Genomic DNA, 21,681 nt, shown 5'->3' with positions numbered 1-21,681 from the left:
GGATCCAAGAGTCAATGCTCGATCCTGCAAGCACAAATAGGTGAGTACACACACAATTTTGGTCTATGATTTGCACCCTCTAAGAGTTAACCAAGCAATAATTAGCAATCAAGTTAACAAAATTCACGGTAAAGAAACTAGTAATTACTGAAGGAATTATTTTCTACAATGTTTTGTCCCACTCTGGAACATCTTCAGGTAAAGAAAGAATACATAATACCTTCGATTAAATTATATTGACATGACCAGCACAAAGCTTTCGAGAAGACTGCCTGCCATTTACAAGCTGGTGCCCCTAGACACCATATGCAAAGTGTACATAACAACACTCACTAGAAACATGATAGTAGATAATACAAAAATCCTGGAATCCACCACTGACCAAACGAGGTGTCGTTATGGAATTCATAACAACACCTCTACCGACTTCTCCCTGCCCACCGAAAGTACCAAAGTTTCACTAAACGCCTTACCCAATGCCTGACTGGCCCTTCCCCCCTTATTCCTACCTCATTCCCCTATTCCTTACTGTTCAATTGTCCCCATATTCTTTTGACCCTTCACTTCACCCCCACAAAACCTCATCCCTTCCACATGTGTATTGAACCCCAATTTGCACCTTATGTATTCTTTTTTTACCAAAAGATGTTCCAGGATGGAATGAAACATTGTAAAAAATATATCCTTTATTAATTACTAGAGTGTCTTTATCGTGAACTTTGGTAATTCAATTGTTCTTCTCAATGCTGACACTAAGACATTAGAAGCATAGAGAGCTTACACTATAAAATTAACAATGCCAGCAACAATGCCAGCAATGTGGTCACATTTAAACAAATATGCTTAAAGGAACACCCGTTGCCCAAGTATACTAACATCAAAATTCTTACTCTATATAAATCTAGCACATTAAATCTTCCCTCAAACTCTTTCAACCCTTCCAACCTCTTATATTATAATTTATCCCCCCCCTTCCCTTCCCTTACCTCACACAGCAGTAAAAGCCTGGTCTTCGTGGGTCTAGTTATTAGTCTATAAAGTTTTATTGAAATTGGATGAATTTCATTTGTATAACTTTTAATTACATTTTTCAACAAAGCATTTGAAAGTGAGAATGCTTAAGCTGATATTTGGAAGGCACTAGGTTTATTGGAATGGATTGGCGTAGAGCTGATGCCCTTTACTGTGTTATTCAGGTAATGTAGGCTAACTTCATTCGTAACTTTTAAAACTAGACGCAAGGACAGGAACTAAAAACTTAAAGTTGAAACTAGGACGTCAGGAGTTATTGCTTTAATTAACCGGCGGCTAGAGAAGCGGGAACCAATAGCCATCGCTCGATTCTGCAGGCACAAATAGGTGAGTACACATACACACAATCAGGTGTGTCCACATAGGCCTTCGTGGCTGAGTTAACGGGGCTCAGGGGTGTCGAGTGCTGACCTTCTAGTCGAGTGAGTGTGTTGTGTTTTACGTTGTGTGTCGTCCTAAGGGCCCGGGTTCGATTCCCCGAAGAAGCAGAAATAATTAGGCAATGTTTCTTTCACGTGATGTACCTGTTCACTTAGCAGTAAATAGGTACCTGGGGAGTGAAACAGGTGCTTGGGCTGCTTCCTGGCAATGTATGTGTGCGTGTGTCAGATCAAAATATCTGAAATAGACATAATAGAAGAAAAATTTGATCGATAAGATAGACGAGGTCCAAGAGCTAATAGTTCGATACAGTAGACGCATATAGTAAATACAAATAGTAAACACACACACACATACATACATACATACATACACATACATACATACATACATACATACATACATACATACATACACACACACACATACATACATACATACATACATACATACATACATACATACATACATATAGGGATAGTATTAACCACCAGCTGGACCATTACCATGACAACCCAACAACGCTGGTGACGGTGGGGGGGGGGGGGGGCGGGGTGATGGATTGGTGGCTTCCAGTGCACTCAGTCCTCCAGTGTGGCGCCACTACTCACAACGTGACAACTGCTCACCACGTGAAAACACTGCTCTCTTTCTCAGTCAATTAACCAATCCAGCACTCCGTGATTAATGTTGTGGTGTGTATGTTGTATAGCGTCCCTGCTGGTGGCACCATGGGCCTCTCTACTCCTGCCTCACGTCCGCCAAGTTGCCCTTTGTATAGCGCAAAGTTGTGCTGTTTGCGCACGCTACCTTCCCTATCACACCACTTAACACCTCGTACCAGCGTTAGTGTGCTGTGTTGCACAGTGTAGGACGTGTTGTGTTGCAGTCTAAGACGTGTTGCGTTACACAGTGTAGGACGTGTTGTGTTGCAGTCTAAGACGTGTTGCGTTACACAGTGTAGGACGTGTTGTGTTGCAGTCTAAGACGTGTTGTGTTACACAGTGTAAGACGCGTTGCGTTACACAGTGTAGGACGTGTTGTGTTGCACAGTGTAAGACGTGTTGCGTTACACAGTGTAAGACGTGTTGTGTTGCACAGTGTAAAGTGTGTTGCGTTACACAGTGTAAGACGTTTTGTGTTGCAGTGTAGGACGTGTTGTGTTGCACAGTGTAAGACGTGTTGCGTTACACAGTGTAAGACGTGTTGTGTTGCACAGTGTAAAGTGTGTTGCGTTACACAGTGTAGGACGTGTTGTGTTGCAGTGTAAGACGTGTTGTGTTACACAGTGTAAGACGTGTTGCGTTACACAGTGTAGGACGTGTTGCGTTACACAGTGTAAGACGTTTTGTATTGCAGTGTAAGACGTGTTGCGTTACACAGTGTAGGACGTGTTGTGTTGCAGTCTAAGACGTGTTGCGTTACACAGTGTAAGACGTGTTGCGTTACACAGTGTAAGACGTGTTGCGTTACACAGTGTAAGACGTGTTGCGTTACACAGTGTAAGACGTGTTGCGTTACACAGTGTAAGACGTGTTGCGTTACACAGTGTAAGACGTGTTGCGTTACACAGTGTAAGACGTGTTGCGTTACACAGTGTAAGACGTGTTGCGTTACACAGTGTAAGACGTTTTGTATTGCAGTGTAAGACGTGTTGCGTTACACAGTGTAGGACGTGTTGCGTTACACAGTGTAGGACGTGTTGCGTTACACAGTGTAAGACGTGTTGCGTTACACAGTGTAAGACGTGTTGCGTTACACAGTGTAAGACGTGTTGCGTTACACAGTGTAAGACGTGTTGCGTTACACAGTGTAAGACGTGTTGCGTTACACAGTGTAAGACGTGTTGCGTTACACAGTGTAAGACGTGTTGCGTTACACAGTGTAAGACGTGTTGCGTTACACAGTGTAAGACGTGTTGCGTTACACAGTGTAAGACGTGTTGCGTTACACAGTGTAAGACGTGTTGCGTTACACAGTGTCAGACGTGTTGCGTTACACAGTGTAAAGTGTGTTGCGCCAGCTTGTGCATGTAGCACGACTCCTCTGGCCTGGTGACCTGGTATCCCTTGACAACCACCACAAAGTCTTGTGATTTTATTCCTGTGAGTACTTGATAATTGTAGAAGAGTATGTCTACTGCTGTGTTGGAGTGTGTTACGTTGGCGTCGAGTGTGTGTGTTACGTTGGTGTCGAGTGTGTTGTTACGTTGGTGTCGAGTGTGTGTGTGTTACGTTGGTGTCGAGTGTGTGTGTGTTACGTTGGCGTCGAGTGTGTGTGTGTTACGTTGGTGTCGAGTGTGTGTGTTACGTTGGTGTCGAGTGTGTGTGTTACGTTGGTGTCGAGTGTGTGTGTGTTACGTTGGCGTCGAGTGTGTGTGTGTGTTACGTTGGCGTCGAGTGTGTGTGTGTGTGTGTGTTACGTTGGCGTCGAGTGTGTGTGTGTGTGTTACGTTGGCGTCGAGTGTGTGTGTGTGTGTTACGTTGGCGTCGAGAGTGTGTGTGTTACGTTGGCGTCGAGTGTGTGTGTGTGTGTTACGTTGGCGTCGAGTGTGTGTGTGTGTTACGTTGGCGTCGAGTGTGTGTGTGTGTTACGTTGGCGTCGAGTGTGTGTGTGTGTTACGTTGGCGTCGAGTGTGTGTGTGTGTTACGTTGGCGTCGAGTGTGTGTGTGTGTTACGTTGGCGTCGAGTGTGTGTGTGTGTTACGTTGGCGTCGAGTGTGTGTGTGTTACGTTGGCGTCGATGTGTGTGTGTGTGTTACGTTGGCGTCGAGTGTGTGTGTTGTTACGTTGGCGTCGAGTGTGTGTGCGTTGTTACGTTGGTGTCGAGTGTGTGTGCGTTGTTACGTTGGTGTCGAGTGTGGTTACGTGGTGTCGAGTGTGTGTTACGTTGGTGTCGAGTGCGTGTGTTGTTACGTTGGGTGTCGAGTGTGTGTGTGTGTATTCACCTAGTTGTGTTTGCGGGGGTTGAGCTCTGCTCTTTCGGCCCGCCTCTCAACTGTCAATCAACTATTCCTACCTACTAACATTTTTTCAAACCCCCACGCGTGCACACACACACCGCACGCACACACGCAACAACAACAACGTAACAGCACACCCACTCGACACCAACGTAACACACACATAGCATCGACACCAACGTAACAACACAACAAGAGGTTCCAGGAGGTCTTCACAATAGAACAAGGTGAGGTCACTGTGCTAGGAGAAAGGGAGGTAAACCAGGCGGCCTTGGAAGAGTTCGAAATTACGAGAGAGGAGGTCAAGAGACACCTGCTGGATCTGGATGTTAGAAAGGCTGTTGGTCCGGATGGGATCTCACCATGGTACTGAAAGAGTGTGCAGAGGCACTTTGCTTGCCACTCTCCATAGTGTATAGTAAGTCACTGAGACGGGAGACCTACCAGAAATATGGAAGACGGCGAATGTGGTCCCAATATACAAAAGGGCGACAGGCAAGAGGCACTGAACTACAGGCCAGTGTCCTTGACTTGTATAGCATGCAAGGTGATGGAGAAGATCATGAGAAAAAACCTGGTAACACATCTGGAGAGAAGGGACTTCGTGACAATCGCCAACATGGGTTCAGGAGGGTAAATCTTGCCTTCCAGGCTTGATAGAATTCTACGATCAGGTGACAAAGATTAGCAAGAAAGGAGGCTTGGCGGACTGCATTTTCTTGGATTGTCGGAAGCCTTTGACACGTACCACATAAGAGGCTGGTACATAGCTGGAGAGACAGGCAGGTGTAGCTGGTTAGGTGCTCCAGTGGATAAGGAGTATCTAAGCAATAGGAACCAGAGAGTTACGGTGAGGGGTGAGACCTCCAATTGGCGTGAAGTTACCAGTGGAGTCCCACAGGCTCTGTACTCGGTCCTATCTTGTTTCTGATATATGTAAATGATCTCCGGAGGTATCGATTCATTTCTCTCAATGTTTGCGGACGATGCTAAAATTATGAGAAGGATTAAAACAGAAGAGGACTGTTTGAGGCTTCAAGAAGACCTAGACAGCTGAAGGAATAGTCGAACAAATGGTTGTTAGAGTTTAACCCACCAAATGTAATGTAATGAAGATAGGTGTAGGGAGCAGGAGCCAGATACAAGGTATCATCTGGGAGAGGAAATTCTTCAGGAGTCAGAGAAGGAAAAAGACTTGGGGGTTGATATCACGCCAGACCTGTCTCCTGCAGCACATATCAAGCGGATAACATCAGCGGCATATGCCAGGCTGGCCAACATACGAACGGCATTCAGAAACTTGTGTAAAGAATCATTCAGAACTTTGTATACCACATATGTCAGGCCAATCCTGGAGTATGCAGCCCAGCATGGAGTCCATATCTAGTCAAGGATAAGACTAAACTGGTTGATAAATGTACATAGCTTATTCCACATTTGGTGGAGATAAATAAGCCATATACATTTACAGTTAATTTTATAGTTATAATGTATACCCCATATGGTGGTACAAACAGGCTACAGTGGTTAGTACTAAACAATAATTATTGTAAACATGGGTTAGTATAAACATGAACTCTTATCTGTGTATGTAGTTATGGCCGGTATTGGGCAATATGAGAAGTGTTCCTTAATCATCAAATTAGGGTGTGGTACATATGGTCCAGCTGTTGGGTCATGTTCTGTAAAATGGAGTGTTCTGCAGCCAGAGCAGGCAAGCTGTCACAGTTTGTTGCCGGTGGTCAGCTCAACTAGTGTCCCACGGACCACAATGTTATCTGTCAAATGAATGGATTATAAAAATAGCACAAAACATATAAAGTAGAGGTGTGACATGTGAAATGTTGGTGTAATGATGAGTAAAGAAACTAAACTCACTTGGTTTGTGGTGAAGCCCCACTGCATAGCGATAGTTTCCTATACTAATGATGGCCATAATTACGTGCATTAGAAATACCAAAAGCTGATTTTCCCATTGTTATTGTAGAGGTTGTTGTGGGAATACACTGTGGGATAGAATAGTCTATGGTTTGTGATGCGTGTTGCTAATACCTCAGACAGTAGTCTTGTCTCTGTTGACACCCGGAGACCAGGACTGGTTAACTGGCTCTGAGTCGCTCTCAGCGTCTCGCTCGTTCCAATATTCTTTCCAAAAATGTTGTCTTATGGACTTCGGGAGGTAACCTATACTTAATAATATATTTCATTAAGTTAAAGCATAGATAACCTTTTTCTGTTAATTTTAATGCTTAAACTGTTGTTTAAAGGAAACATGGTGTGTAAATGTGTTATGATGACGTCACCATCCCATTCTCTTTAAACTTCTGGTGACTAACTAAAGAAAATTAACTACATTTATGATGGTTACTCTGTTAGCATGTTATGAGTCTGATTACCGACAGACATGTTGAGCTGCGGGTTGTTCCCTGTGCATGCTCCGGGGCTCAGGGCAAGACAACGTGTTGAGCTGGGTGAGGATAGGGGAGAGAGGGAGGGAGGAAGGGACGGAGTAAGGAAGGTGAAGGACGAAGGCCGAAAGGGAGGGAGGTGAGAGACGGGAGGGAGGTGAGAGACGGGAGGGAGGTGAGAGACGGGAGGGAGGTGAGAGACGGGAGGGAGGTGAGAGACGGGAGGGAGGTGAGAGACGGGAGGGAGGTGAGAGACGGGAGGGAGGTGAGAGACGGGAGGGAGGTGAGAGACGGGAGGGAGGTGAGAGACGGGAGGGAGGTGAGAGACGGGAGGGAGGTGAGAGACGGGAGGGAGGTGAGAGACGGGAGGGAGGTGGGAGGGGGGAGGGAGGTGAGAGACGGGAGGGAGGTGAGAGACGGGAGGGAGGTGAGAGACGGGAGGGGAGGTGAGGAACGGAGGATGGGAGGGAGGAAGAAAGGAAGGGCTTAGGAGAGTCGCCAAAGGAGGGAGGAGAGAGAGAGACGGGAGGGAGGAAGGAAGGAAGGAAGGAAGGAAGGAAGGGAGTGATGGAGGGAGGGTGCCCGTCGCCAAGTGGTAAGACACTGGCCTGGTGTTCTGGGAGCGCTGTAGCTTGTGCTCACCCAGCAGTGGATGTGTACCTCACTGTCAAACCATTTGGCGGGTCGTATTCCAGGGAAAATTAAAATTAAAGACCTGCCCGGAACGCTGTGCGTGCTGGTGGCTGTACAGGAATGTAAGACTATTTGTATATATAAATAAAAAACAAAAAAATAAAAAGGGCCTTGAGAGTCGTTAAGGAAGAGAGGAGAATGAAGGGGAAGGAAGGGAGGGAGGGACGGAGGAAGAAAGGGAGAGGGCGGAGAGAAGAGTCGCCAAGGGAGGGAGAAGGGGAGGGAAGGAGAATCGCAAAGGTAGGGAAGGGAGGGAGGGAGGGAGAGTCGTCATGTGAGGGAAAACATGTCAACGGAATATTGATTGTTAACTGGTTCACGTTGGTCCTTCCTCAGTCACGTGAACCTGGGCCCTCTAGCCCGTCTCTCACCCCCCCCCCCCATCCCTCGCTCCCTCACCCCACCCCCTATCCCTCCCTCCCTCCCTCCCTCACCTCCCACCATCCCTCCCTCCCTCCCTCACCTCCCACCATCCCTCCCTCACCTCCCTCACCCCCCCACCATCCATCCCTCCCTCCCTCCTTCCCTCACCCCCCCCCACCATCCATCCCTCACCCCCCCACCATCCATCCCTCCCTCCCTCCCTCCCTCACCCCCCCACCATCCATCCCTCCCTCCCTCCCTCCCTCACCCCCCCCCACCATCCATCGTTCCCTCCCTCCCTCCCTCACCCCCCCACCATCCATCGTTCCCTCCCTCCCTCCCTCGCCCACCCACCATCCATCGTTCCCTCCTTCCCTCCCTCACCCCCCCACCATCCATCGTTCCCTCCCTCACCCCCCCACCATCCATCCCTCCCTCCCTCCCTCCCTCACCCCCCCCACCATCCATCCCTCCCTCCCTCCCTCCCTCACCCCCCCACCATCCATCCATCCCTCCCTCCCTCCCTCCCTCACCCCCCCACCATCCATCCCTCCCTCCCTCCCTCCCTCCCTCACCCCCCCCAACATCCATCCCTCCTCCCTCCCTCCCTCCCTCACCACCCCCCCACCATCCATCCCTCCCTCCCTCCCTCCCTCACCCGCCCACCATCCATCCCTCCCTCCCTCCCTCCCTCACCCCCCCACCATCCATCGTTCCCTCCCTCCCTCACCCCCCCCACCATCCATCCCTCCCTCCCTCACCCCCCCACCATCCATCCCTCCCTCCCTCCCTCCCTCACCCCCCCCACCATCCATCCCTCCCTCCCTCCCTCACCCCCCCCACCATCCATCCCTCCCTCCCTCCCTCACCCCCCCACCATCCATCGTTCCCTCCCTCCCTCCCTCACCCCCCCACCATCCATCGTTCCCTCCCTCCCTCCCTCACCCCCCCCCACCCCCCCCCCACCATCCATCGTTCCCTCCCTCCCTCCCTCACCCCCCCACCATCCATCGTTCCCTCCCTCCCTCCCTCACCCCCACCATCCATCGTTCCCTCCGTCCCACCCTCACCCCCCCCACCATCCATCGTTCCCTCCCTCCCTCCCTCACCCCCCCACCATCCATCGTTCCCTCCCTCCCTCCCTCACCCCCCCCCACCATCCATCGTTCCCTCCCTCCCTCCCTCACCCCCCCACCATCCATCGTTCCCTCCCTCCCTCCCTCACCCCCCCACCATCCATCGTTCCCTCCCTCCCTCCCTCACCCCCCACCATCCATCGTTCCCTCCCTCCCTCCCTCACCCCCCACCATCCATCGTTCCCTCCCTCACCCCCCCCCACCATCCATCGTTCCCTCCCTCACCCCCCCACCATCCATCGTTCCCTCCCTCACCCCCCCCACCATCCATCGTTCCCTCCCTCACCCCCCCCATCATCCATCGTTCCCTCCCTCACCCCCCCACCATCCATCGTTCCCTCCCTCACCCCCCCACCATCCATCGTTCCCTCCCTCACCCCCCCCCACCATCCATCGTTCCCTCCCTCACCCCCCACCATCCATCGTTCCCTCCCTCACCCCCCCACCATCCATCGTTCCCTCCCTCACCCCCCCCACCATCCATCGTTCCCTCCCTCACCCCCCCCACCATCCATCGTTCCCTCCCTCACCCCCCCACCATCCATCGTTCCCTCCCTCCCTCACCCCCCCACCATCCATCGTTCCCTCCCTCCCTCCCTCCCTCCCTCACCCCCCCACCATCCATCGTTCCCTCCCTCCCTCCCTCCCTCACCCCCCCACCATCCATCGTTCCCTCCCTCCCTCCCTCCCTCCCCCACCATCCATCGTTCCCTCCCTCCCTCCCTCCCTCCCTCCCTCACCCCCCCACCATCCATCGTTCCCTCCCTCCCTCCCTCCCTCCCTCCCTCACCCCCCCACCATCCATCGTTCCCTCCCTCCCTCCCTCCCTCCCTCCCTCACCCCCCCACCATCCATCGTTCCCTCCCTCCCTCCCTCCCTCCCTCCCTCCCTCCCTCCCTCCCTCACCCCCCCCCACCATCCATCGTTCCCTCCCTCCCTCCCTCCCTCCCTCACCCCCCCCCACCATCCATCGTTCCCTCCCTCCCTCCCTCCCTCACCCCCCCCACCATCCATCGTTCCCTCCCTCCCTCCCTCCCTCCCTCACCCCCCCCCCACCATCCATCGTTCCCTCCCTCCCTCCCTCCCTCACCCCCCCACCATCCATCGTTCCCTCCCTCCCTCCCTCCCTCACCCCCCCACCATCCATCGTTCCCTCCCTCCCTCCCTCCCTCACCCCCCCACCATCCATCGTTCCCTCCCTCCCTCACCCCCCCACCATCCATCGTTCCCTCCCTCCCTCCCTCACCCCCCCCACCATCCATCGTTCCCTCCCTCCCTCCCTCCCTCACCCCCCCACCATCCATCGTTCCCTCCCTCCCTCACCCCCCCCATCCATCGTTCCCTCCCTCCCTCCCCCACCATCCATCGTTCCCTCCCTCCCTCCCTCACCCCCCACCATCCATCGTTCCCTCCCTCCCTCACCCCCCCACCATCCATCGTTCCCTCCCTCCCTCATCCCCCCCACCATCCATCGCTCCCTCCCTCCCTCACCCCCCCACCATCCATCGCTCCCTCCCTCCCTCACCCCCCCACCATCCATCGCTCCCTCCCTCACCCCCCACCATCGGGGGGCCTTCTGGCGACGGAGGGAGGGAGGGGGTGGCCCTCCAGGCGCTGGAGGGATGGAGGGGGTGGCCCTCCAGACGCTGGAGGGAGGGAGGGAGGGAAGAAGGGGGGCCCTCCAGGCGTTGGAGGGAGGGAGGGGGTGGCCCTGCAGGCGCTGGAGGGAAGGAGGGGGGCCCTCCAGGCGGCGGAGGGAGGGAGGGGGATGGCCCTCCAGGCGCTGGAGGGAGGGAGGGAAGGAGGGGGGCCTCCAGGCGGCGGCGGAGGGAGGGAGGGGGTGGCCCTCCAGGCGCTGGAGGGAGGGAGGGAAGGAGGGGGGCCTCCAGCCGGCGGAGGGAGGGAGGGGGTGGCCCTCCAAGCGCTGGAGGGGGGAGGGAAGGAGGGGGGCCTCCAGGCGGCGGAGGGGGGGAGGGAAGGAGGGGGGCCTCCAGGCGGCGGAGGAAAATGGAAATGGAAATTTTAATGGAAAGGAAACATCATGCATAAACGCAGAGTTAAATACATGGATTAACACCATAGAAAAATGCATGACTGATCACATTCCCGTAGCTCACCATATAACGCTCCCACACCCCCCAGCCACACAGGCGCTCAGGACACAACAAACCAGATATAACAATCTTCTACAACTCATAACACAACAGGGTGGACGGATGAGCGCAAAAGACTACAAAGGGAACTTCAAAATGAGCTGCAAGATCTATGCATAACAGAGTACACCAAACAATGGGATGACCTAATAAGCAAAATCCAAGTCGACTACAGAAACCCGGGAAAGTCCTGGAAAAAAGTAAAGACCCTGATGGGAAGCTCTTCTGAGGAAACACCCTACATCATAGACGCCTCAGGAAATAAACTCTATGAGGAGAGAGAACAAGAGCAGGAATTCAGGAAATTCTGGGAAAAAATATTCAGGATAAACCCGGAAGAAAATTTAAATTTTTGCCCAATTAATGAAAGGAAAATTACAACTCAAGTCGATAACAGAGCTGCAGCACTACTCCCGACGCAAACAATAGACCTTAACAACATACGCGATGACTGCCACCTTATGAAACACATAACCATTGCAGAGGTCCATAAAACAATTATGGGTTTCAAGAACAAGGCGCCGGGCAACAGCAAAATAAATAAGATGGTATTATCCAACCTACCAATGATTGGACTCCATCAATACGCACGTATAATAAATGCAGCTCTTGCATCTGGACTATTCCCCACATACTTCAAGAATGCCACAATAAGATTAATCCCCAAGCCAGGTAAACCCCCAACCCGAACTGAAAACTACAGGCCAATTTCCCTCCTCGAAGTACCAGGTAAAATATTCGAAAAAATTATCAATCAGAGACTTGTGAAGTACATGTAAGAGGAAGGGAAGTATAACACCAGGCAGCATGGGTTTAGAAACCGCAGAGGGGCCCATACAGCTATAGCCCTGACCTCCCACTCTATTCAACATATATACAGCTGACCTACCCCAACCCCAACATGGAGAATACATCACATACGCTGACGATGTCACCCAAATAATATGCCAACCAGGCCCATCAAAGCCGCTACTAGCCGACAAGACCAAGGCGGCAATTGAACTCATAAACAACTTCGAGAAGCAATGGAAAATTAGCACCAACAAACAAAAGTTTCAGATAATACACATTGCGAAAAGAAACCCGGACCCCATCATCCTTGACAACCAGCCGATCCAATATGCGGAGGTAGGCAGAATACTGGGACTTATGATAAATAGAACAGGGATACAAATTCATGTAAGGGACCGACTAAACAAAGCCAAAGCAGCATTAGGAAAACTGAGAAGACTCCGAAGCCTCAGTACTAACATTCAGATCCACCTATATAAGGCTCTAGTTCGGCCGCATCTAGAGTATCCCCCAGTACCACTACACACCATAAAGGAAACTAACATGCAGAAACTGCAAGCAGTACAAAATAAGGCGCTAAGGAGAGCAGCAAAACACCGTCCACCATATGATCAGACAATCCAGGAGCTCCATGAACTCCTGAACACACAGCCACTAAACATCAGACTGCAGCACCAAGCCATCAGGGTGTGGAACACCATCGAAATGTTAGAGGACCCAATGTTTGAAAGATTGCTCCAAGATGAGACGCCCCACTCCACACCGCTGGTGGCCCAAGATGAGACGCCCCGCTCCCACAGCTGGTGGCCCAAGAACCTCGATTCTCTGGACGAAAACCCCGCCCCACAGTATATAATCCCCAGATGAGATATATACGTGTATATATGAACAGTTCATATGTGTATATATGAACAACTCTATAAATAATAATAATAAAATAAAGAGCCTTAAACAGAACAACATGTGTGGAAGCATCGGAGTGTGTATATATGAATGCTACACAGTATTCATCTATGGACATCCATATATGGTGAAACACATGTGAAGAACCTCTCACACACTCACAGCTCCCTGACAAGAGGGAGCCAGCTTAGCTTAGCTGCCAACACCCACACATCGTGTCAGCAAGGCGGACACCCCGCCTGCTTTCATACCTCTCACTGTATTTCCCACTTCTATACTTCCCTTCACCTATGCCTCTCCTTCCTCTTTACTCCCCCCCCCCCCCCCCCAAAAAAAAAGGCGCCGGAGGGAGGAAAATAAATCAAAATATTTTGATTTATTTTCATTTTGATTTCATTATTTTGTGTGACATTGCATTGGAATTGAGCTGTGTTGTTTACCATACCATACATTTCGTGAGTATAGTTTATTTATTAATTTTTTCATTGTTTTTCATCTCGTTTTTTAAACTATACTTCTTATTTTTCAGTGATGGGAACATCAGATCCCTTGGGGAATGCACCAGACGAGGGAGGGGGGTAATGGTAGGGTGGACGAGGGAACAGGGAAGTTGGGGATGGTGGGGACGGGGAATGGAGAATGGTGGGGAGGCCAAGGGGATGGGAGTGTACTCACCTAATTGTGCTTGCGGGGGTTGAGCTTTGGCTCTTTGGTCCCGCCTCTCAACTGTCAATCAACTGGTGTACAGGTTCCTGAGCCTACTGGGCTCTATCATATCTACATTTGAAACTGTGTATGGAGTCAGCTTCCACCACATCACTGCCTAATGCATTCCATCCGTTAACTACTCTGACAATGAAAAAGTTCTTTCTAACGTCTCTGTGGCTCATGTGGGTACTCAGTTTCCACCTGTGTCCCCTTGTTCGCGTCCCACCAGTGTTGGTGTTCATCCTTGTCTACCCTGTTAATGTGAGAGATGTGAGATGGTGGGGAAGACTAGGAGACAGGGGAGATGGGGATGTGGGGAAGGGGGAATGGTAGGGAGGACAAGGTGTTACGGCCCTCTCGGGACGCAACGGGGTTCTCACTCTGATGTTATTAGAGGAAGTTGTATCCGACCCCAAGCCAGTAGTGGCTTTCAAGGAATGAGATCCGTGACACAATTAACTTAAAGGGGGAAGGGAAAGAAAGTTAAGAACTTAAGACTATAATTGTTACATCACCAAAATAAATAATATATATAAAAGAGTGCACAGGGGGAGGGGTATTAACACTGTACAGGGGAAGTGCACAATCGTCTTCTGCTGACTGCTGAAGACTCTGGATGCCGACTCTCGGTGCTGAGTCCTCGGTGCTTTCGTGGTCCCTCGACGAATCCTTCGACCAAGCTGAGTCTACCCCAAACACAGGCCAGCCAAAACACAGGTCCACTGGGGGCACCGCCGTGGAGGCCGTCAACCACACGTCCAGCAGGTCTGCTGGCAGGTTCCGGATCAGCAAGGCTGGTCAGGCCACTCCACGAACGATATAAGGGTAACGCCCTAGACAGGAGCCTCGTGTGATGCCACAAATCACTCTCCTGTCCTCAATACCCCAGTGGATCAATGTCTCCAGCAGTCGGTCCCGGGAACGACGATCCTTTCAACTGCCTCTTCACTGGCAGGATAACACCACAGTGTTCTTCCGGGGGACGACTTCACAGCTGCTACAGCAAAGCACAAGATATGGGGACGGCTGCCTTGGGTAGACTGACTCAACTTCCATCACAGCAGTCCCAGGTCGACTCTGTAAGCAGACACGTCATCAATAACTCGGACACACTAAGGCACCTCACTTACAGGCTCAGACACAAACGCCCACCTATCCACTCCATAGATGGCGCTGGTGTCTGAGCACCACCTCACCAGAGGTCAGCAGCGGCTGTGTTGAGCGCTGAACCGGACTAGAAACTGGCCCTCGAGGCCAATACATCCCGTCCTCGCCAGGTGTCGTCGTCCGTTTGGAGGGGGTTTTGGGAGCTGACCCACAGATGGCGTGGTCGTCACTGCTCCGTGCTCGGACGCTGGATCCGGGTTCGTAACACCTCCCCACCAAAAAGAATTTGGTTTGGGGTTCTAGAAAAAGAAACACAAACCAAATTAGTACGGCGACACAACTCCAAATGGACACACATGCTTTATAAACTGGAACGGCGAGGCTGTCTCGTCCACAGAACTGTCCTACTGGACAATTCCGGCACAAAGGAAACTTGCAGATGTAAGGCAATGTCCTGCCTGGCGTAATCTTCCACACCTCCACCGAGATGTTAATCCGGAGCATAATCTCACACCTCTCGAGTAAGGATCGGTGTAGACACGATCTGGGGCGACTCGACACTTCCCTGTGTCGTGGCACCGATGATGGCTGATCACAGACGGCATTTCTGGTACCGGTCCGATGGTCCTTCAGGGAGACAGGAACCTGGAATACAGGGGTCTGATAATTCAGAGTGATAGCGACAGTGGGTAAGTCAATACTTACTGCATACACCTCTACTAGGCTTACACCTAGTTTCAACAGGGCTGCTTGCACACCGAAGATGGCATTCACTCTGCCCACGTCAGGTCGACCAACGTTCCGTATAACGCTGTATTGAGGCTCAGCAATCACACGGGGGGTGTCAACCTGTCGGAAACAGTCACTCATATTATCGTCTCGCGTACCTCCTGTATCTACTATCACCTTCCAGGTCCCTTCTTCGACTGCAACACTCGCAGTACACGTCTCTAATCCCTGGGATCTCTTCACGATGTTCAAGGGAGCCATCATCTGTCGGGTCGTCCACTGGTCCTTACTGAGAACGCTCACTAGAATAAAACAAAATACTGCTAGGAAACATTTGGTCACCTGAGGGATAAGCTTCCTGAGCTTGAAATGTCCATAGCCGGCTACATCCATTAGCCTGGTTTGGACCAAAGAGGACACTAGACCTTTCGCACACACCTCACATACCTCTGACGTCTGGGGAATCTCTGGCCGGTTCAATGAACGTTGTACCTTGCCATACCGCAAGTACACATCCGCCTTCACTCCAGACTCTTTGGTATCCGTGGGTGCCTGCACACAAGGCCTCTCTTCTAGCTCAGGTACTTCTGCCATCGTAACCTCATGTTTCTTGTTGAGAGAAGAATCAGGAGACTCTGCTAGAACTCTGTCGATCTGCAGGTGAGAGGACAAATTAAACCTGTTTGAATCCGGGTCTGCCTTTACCTGGATATTACCATTGCCTGTTACCTCAGACCGTGCTGTTCCGGTAGACTCGTCCGCAACCTTGGGAAGATTGATGTTCCAATCTGTCACCAAGTCGTTGGCTAGTACCACGTCAATCCCAGCCACAGGGAGGGTATCAACTACTGCCAACGCACATGTGCCGCTGAAGTAAGGCGAGTCGAGATGTACCGGCACTAAGGGGGCGATATACTGCGTCCTAGGAAACCCAACCAGGACAACCTGTTGTCTCCCGTCCACACTTACTCCCTCGGGTAACGAGCTCTTCACGCAACCCGTTCTCGCAAATTCGTAATGTCAATATTGACTTATTAACTACGTGCATAGGTGATATACTAAACATAATAGATACCCTTAAAAAGATTCATAGAAAACACTGACCTTACCTAACCTTGTTAGTATCTTAAGATAAGCATCTTATTGCTTCGTAATTACAATTATTACTTAACCTATACCTATTATAGGTTAGGTAATAATTGTAATTACGAAGCAATAAGATGCTTATCTTAACATACTAAGTAGGTTAGGTAAGGTCGGTGTTTTCTATGAATGTTTTTAAGGGTATCTATTATGTTAAGTATGTCACCTATGCACAAATTTAATAAGTCAATATTGACTTATTAAATTTGCGAGAACGGGTTGCTTCACGATCAGGGACTGGGCTGCTCCACTATCTCTGAGCACTACAACTGATCTACCAGTATGATCACTCGATACATACCCGCCTGAAGTGTGAGGGGAAAACAATCTGGGTTCTTCCTGCGTCGTCGTCGACTGGCTTCCTGCTGGTGGTGTAACACAGCTCATCAACATCACCTCCCTTCGTGCGCCGCCACCTCTTCTGCCTCGGCACATAGCAGCTACATGCCCTTTCTGCCCACAAGTCCAGCACACCACATTCCTCCTTGGACTCCGGTGTTTCGGACTACTAGGACTAGTCCTTCGAGGGCTACTTGGGGGCGTCTTCTTAGCGCTTTGTGGGACGGGTCTTTCCTCTTCGTCATGAGGTCTGTCGAACCGGCGTTGGTAATTCCTCGGGACGTACTTAGCAGAAGGCCTATGCGTGAGGATGTATTCCTCAGCCATGGTGGCTGCCGCACTCAAGGTCTCTACCTGCTGTTCCTCTAAGTACGTCTTCAGGTCTCCAGACAAACAATCCTTGAAGTCCTCTAGCAGTATAAGCTGCTCGAGGTCTTCTTTGGTCTCCACCTTCCGAGAGGCACACCATTCCAGGAAAAGTCGCTCCTTGATGGTGGCGAATTCGGTGAAAGTGTGCTCTGAGGTCTTCTTCAGGTTTCTAAACTTCTGCCTGTACGCCTCAGGTACCAATTGGTACGCCATGAGCACAACCTTCTTCACCTTGTCGTAATCGCCGGAGTCGTCAAGGGATAACGTAGAGTAGGCGATTTGGGCCTTCCCAGTCAAGACTGACTGTATCATGATGGCCCAATTCTCCCTTGGCCACTCCAAAGAGGCAGCGACTTTCTCGAAGGCTGCAAAGAACTTCGAAACTTCCCTCTCATTGAATTTGGGGACCATTTTGATGTTCCTTACCGGATCGAAACCGCTGGTGTCCATTGTTGGCCTCCGACCACCGCCTAATCGCAATACTTCTAGTTCATGTTGTCTCTCTCTTTCCTCTCTGTCTCGTCGTTCTTGCCTGTCTCGTTCTTCTCGCTCTCGTTTCTCTTCTCTTTCTCGTTCTTCTCTCTCTCGTTTCTCTTCTCTTTCTCGTTCTTCTCTCTCTCGTTTCTCTTCTCTTTCTCGTTCTTCTCTTTCTCGTTTCTCTTCTCTTTCTCGTTCTTCTCTTTCTCGTTTCTCTTCTCTTTCTCGTTCTTCTCTTTCTCGTTCTTCTTTTCTTTCTTCTAATTCTAAACGCCTCATCGCCAATTCTTTATCTTTTAATTCTCGTTCTAATTCTAACTTCTTCCACTCTATCTCACGATTTATCTCTAGGGCGCGCATTTTGACTGTTAGGAAGCTGATATTAAGCTCACCTGCATCACTGTCAACGTCGCTGCCCTTATCTTCCTTTTCCGTGGAAGCTATTTCCTCACCTTCCTTTGTACTAGGAGCCTCGCCTTCCTGTTTCTCTTCTGCCTTCAAGTGCCGGTGAACCTTGGACAAGATCTCCACACGGGAATCACTGGCACGGATCTTGATCTCCAGGTAGGCGCTCACTAGTACAAGTTCCGGTTTGCTCAGATACTTTAATCTGGCAAGACAGTCCTCTCTGTTCAGAAAAGCCTGCACATCGTCCAGATCATCGATGGTAGCTTTTTCTGCCATTGTCACAGATGGAACACTTAACTAGCACTTAACACACTGCTTACACGTTAGCACTTAACGCACCGAGCACTGTTCTATGTCAATATTGCACTTTATCGCACCAAACACTGCACTTGCCAATATTGCACGTAATTACTTCGGGCACCACACTACGCAATATCGCACTTAATCACAGCGAACCCTTCGCTTTACAATATTGCACTGACTCACTGAGCACCGCACTACTCAATATTGCACTTAATCGCTTAATCACAGCGAGCACCGTACTGCACAATATCACACTTAGTCACTCTGAGCACCGCACAGGACGTATAACGTCACAATCGTCACACGGGGGGAATTATATACAGGGATTACGCCACTTCACCACCCCTGTCAAACATACTTAACAAGGGGACGGATCCCGCTGGGGATGCCAATTATGTTACGGCCCTCTCGGGACGCAACGGGGTTCTCACTCTGATGTTATTAGAGGAAGTTGTATCCGACCCCAAGCCAGTAGTGGCTTTCAAGGAATGAGATCCGTGACGCAATTAACTTAAAGGGGGAAGGGAAAGAAAGTTAAGAACTTAAGACTATAATTGTTACCATCACCAAAATAAATAATATATATAAAAGAGTGCACAGGGGGAGGGGTATTAACACTGTACAGGGGAAGTGCACAATCGTCTTCTGCTGACTGCTGAAGACTCTGGATGCAGACTCTCGGTGCTGAGTCCTCGGTGCTTTCGTGGTCCCTCGACGAATCCTTCGACCAAGCTGAGTCTACCCCAAACACAGGCCATCCAAAACACAGGTCCACTGGGGGCACCGCCGTGGAGGCCGTCAACCACACGTCCAGCAGGTCTGCTGGCAGGTTCCGGATCAGCAAGGCTGGTCAGGCCACTCCACGAACGATATAAGGGTAACGCCCTAGACAGGAGCCTCGTGTGATGCCACAAATCACTCTCCTGTCCTCAATACCCCAGTGGATAAAAGTCTCCAGCAGTCGGTCCCGGAAACGACGATCCTTTCAACTGCCTCTTCACTGGCAGGGTAACACCACAGTGTTCTTCCGGGGGACGACTTCACAGCTGCGACAGCAAAGCACAAGGTATGGAGACGGCTGCCTCGGGTAGACTGACTCAACTTCCATCACAGCAGTCCCAGGTCGACTCTGTAAGCAGACACGTCATCAATAACTCGGACACACTAAGGCACCTCACTTACAGGCTCAGACACAAACGCCCACCTATCCACTCCATAGATGGCGCTGGTGTCTGAGCACCACCTCACCAGAGGTCAGCAGCGGCTGTGTTGAGCGCTGAACCGGACTAGAAACTGGCCCTCGAGGCCAATACATCCCGTCCTCGCCAGGTGTCGTCGTCCGTTTGGAGGGGGTTTCGGGAGCTGACCCACAGATGGCGTGGTCGTCACTGCTCCATGCTCGGACGCTGGATCCGGGTTCGTAACATCCGGATCCGTAACATCTGGATCCGAGCCTACTGGGCTCTATCATATCTACATTTGAAACTGTGTATGGAGTCAGCTTCCACCACATCACTGCCTAATGCATTCCATCCGTTAACTACTCTGACAATGAAAAAGTTCTTTCTAACATCTCTGTGGCTCATGTGGGTACTCAGTTTCCACCTGTGTCCCCTTGTTCGTGTCCCACCAGTGTTGGTGTTCATCCTTGTCTACCCTGTTAATGTGAGAGATGTGAGATGGTGGGGAAGACTAGGAGACAGGGGAGATGGGGATGTGGGGAAGGGGGAATGGTAGGGAGGACGAGGGGATGGGGGAGTGGGGGATGGTTGGGAGTCCGGGGGAGTGAGGAATAGTTGGGAGAATGAGGGCACAGGGGAGGGGAAATGGTGGAGAGGACTGGGGGAAGGTTGCTGTGGCTCAGCAGCACACAGGCGTTGCTGAGCAACGAATGGCCGGGTACCACTAGTAAAATAATAATAATATATTGGTACGTGTATATTATAGTCTTCCTGCAATAGCTGTTATTCTCACGTTTTCTTCCATTACGAGAGCAACCTGGCTATGGCAACCAGAAACAATTTTGGAGTGTAATGCGAGCATGTTTTCACCAGCCCGCGTCATCTAATATTATTTAAGTAAATCTAACGTAACCCAAATAAGAGATAGAAGGTGAGTGACGTCATAATTTGATTCTGTCTAGGGTTTGGATTCTACAGAGTCAATTTTGAGGGTTAAGTTAGTCAGACAAGATGGTTTAATATAGAACTGTGCAATAGAGAAGTAGGAAATGAACTTGGTGAATGCATATTGAACTTGATGACAGTAAACAATATATCCATTAACGTGCTTTTTTTCATCAAATCATTGCAGGGATGAGGCTGGCGGGTCCTGTGGTGGGACTAGTTCACCTCCTCTACTGAAGACAACTTTGTAACCTCTGGCCAGGACTACCACCACAGTGCGTTGGTCTTGTGAAGGGAGACCACAGACCTTGACCAAGGTGTACTGGGTGATTTTGTGAGTAAACTGCAGGAAGAATAGAGCGAGATTACGATGTCAGTTTAACAGAAAATGAGGCAAGGATTCTGTGGATTCCAAGAAAATCAAAAGCAAATAAATCTACTTAATATGTTAAGCAAGATCATTTATCATGTGTTCTCCAGGCGTGGTTACAGCCGCCATGGCGCCCAAGACTCGCATACTACTTTACTTACATCAGTGTGGCTAATATCTGCAGACATCTGTGTGGCTAATATCTGCAGACATCTGTGTGGCTAATATCTGCAGACATCTGTGTGGCTAATATCTGCAGACATCTGTGTGGCTAATATCTGCAGCACCGTTGTCGCCATGAGCCGCCAGCCCGCCACCATCGTCCTCACTCCTGCCATGGAGCGGAGGTTCTCCAAGGAGAGAAAGAAGGCAGCTATGGTCACTCAGGAGAATGTTAGCGTAAGTACAGCATTCGGTGGCAGCATTAAATTTGTAATTTTGATCCCCGAGGGGCGGGTTTACTGGGCAGCGTCACTCATCCTGTGAGTGGACACACCGCCATAATGACAGTATTGGGCAGCGCCACTCATCTTGTGAGTGGACACACCGCCATAGCAGCATGTACAACACTCCCCAATAGGAAGAAAACCCGCTGGGTTGTTCATCCTGTCACTTGTACCCAGACACAGCTGGGACTTGCTTAACTGTCTCAAGTGAACAGCTCCTCAAGCAAAAAGATTAAAATCTGTCAACCCTTAAAATCTTACGTTATCTTGCGGGTGCAAAATGGGGGAATTTTTTAAGAACAGTATCAATATTTGACATAGTGTTTTCCTAAC

The 21,681-nt window shown here is 50.4% G+C and overlaps 1 protein-coding gene across 6 annotated transcripts in view; it reads left to right on the top strand.

Annotated features, from left to right (window-relative positions):
* Positions 1-2,006: 2,006 nt before the first annotated feature.
* Positions 2,007-21,681, top strand: part of LOC123763697 (importin subunit alpha-1) — a 95,834-nt gene continuing 76,159 nt past the window's right edge. For 3 of the 6 annotated variants that reach the window (XR_011222696.1, XM_045750984.2, XM_045750983.2), the window contains exons 1-2: positions 2,017-2,108; positions 20,720-21,301. Coding sequence is in view for 5 of the 6 variants with exons in the window: in XM_045750984.2 (XP_045606940.1) it covers positions 21,200-21,301 (102 nt within the window). In the remaining variant the exon portion in view is untranslated. Of the gene's footprint in view, positions 2,109-17,951; positions 18,260-20,398; positions 20,519-20,719; positions 21,302-21,681 lie in introns of those variants that run through there. The other 3 variants (XM_069304278.1, XM_069304279.1, XM_069304280.1) reach the window with 3 other exon arrangements.

This window comes from Procambarus clarkii, chromosome 52 (assembly GCF_040958095.1).
Source record: "Procambarus clarkii isolate CNS0578487 chromosome 52, FALCON_Pclarkii_2.0, whole genome shotgun sequence".
NCBI classification, from domain to species: Eukaryota; Metazoa; Arthropoda; class Malacostraca; order Decapoda; family Cambaridae; genus Procambarus; species Procambarus clarkii.
The sequence above is the reverse complement of the archived record's forward strand: the minus strand, read 5'-3'. Positions and strand labels throughout refer to the sequence as shown.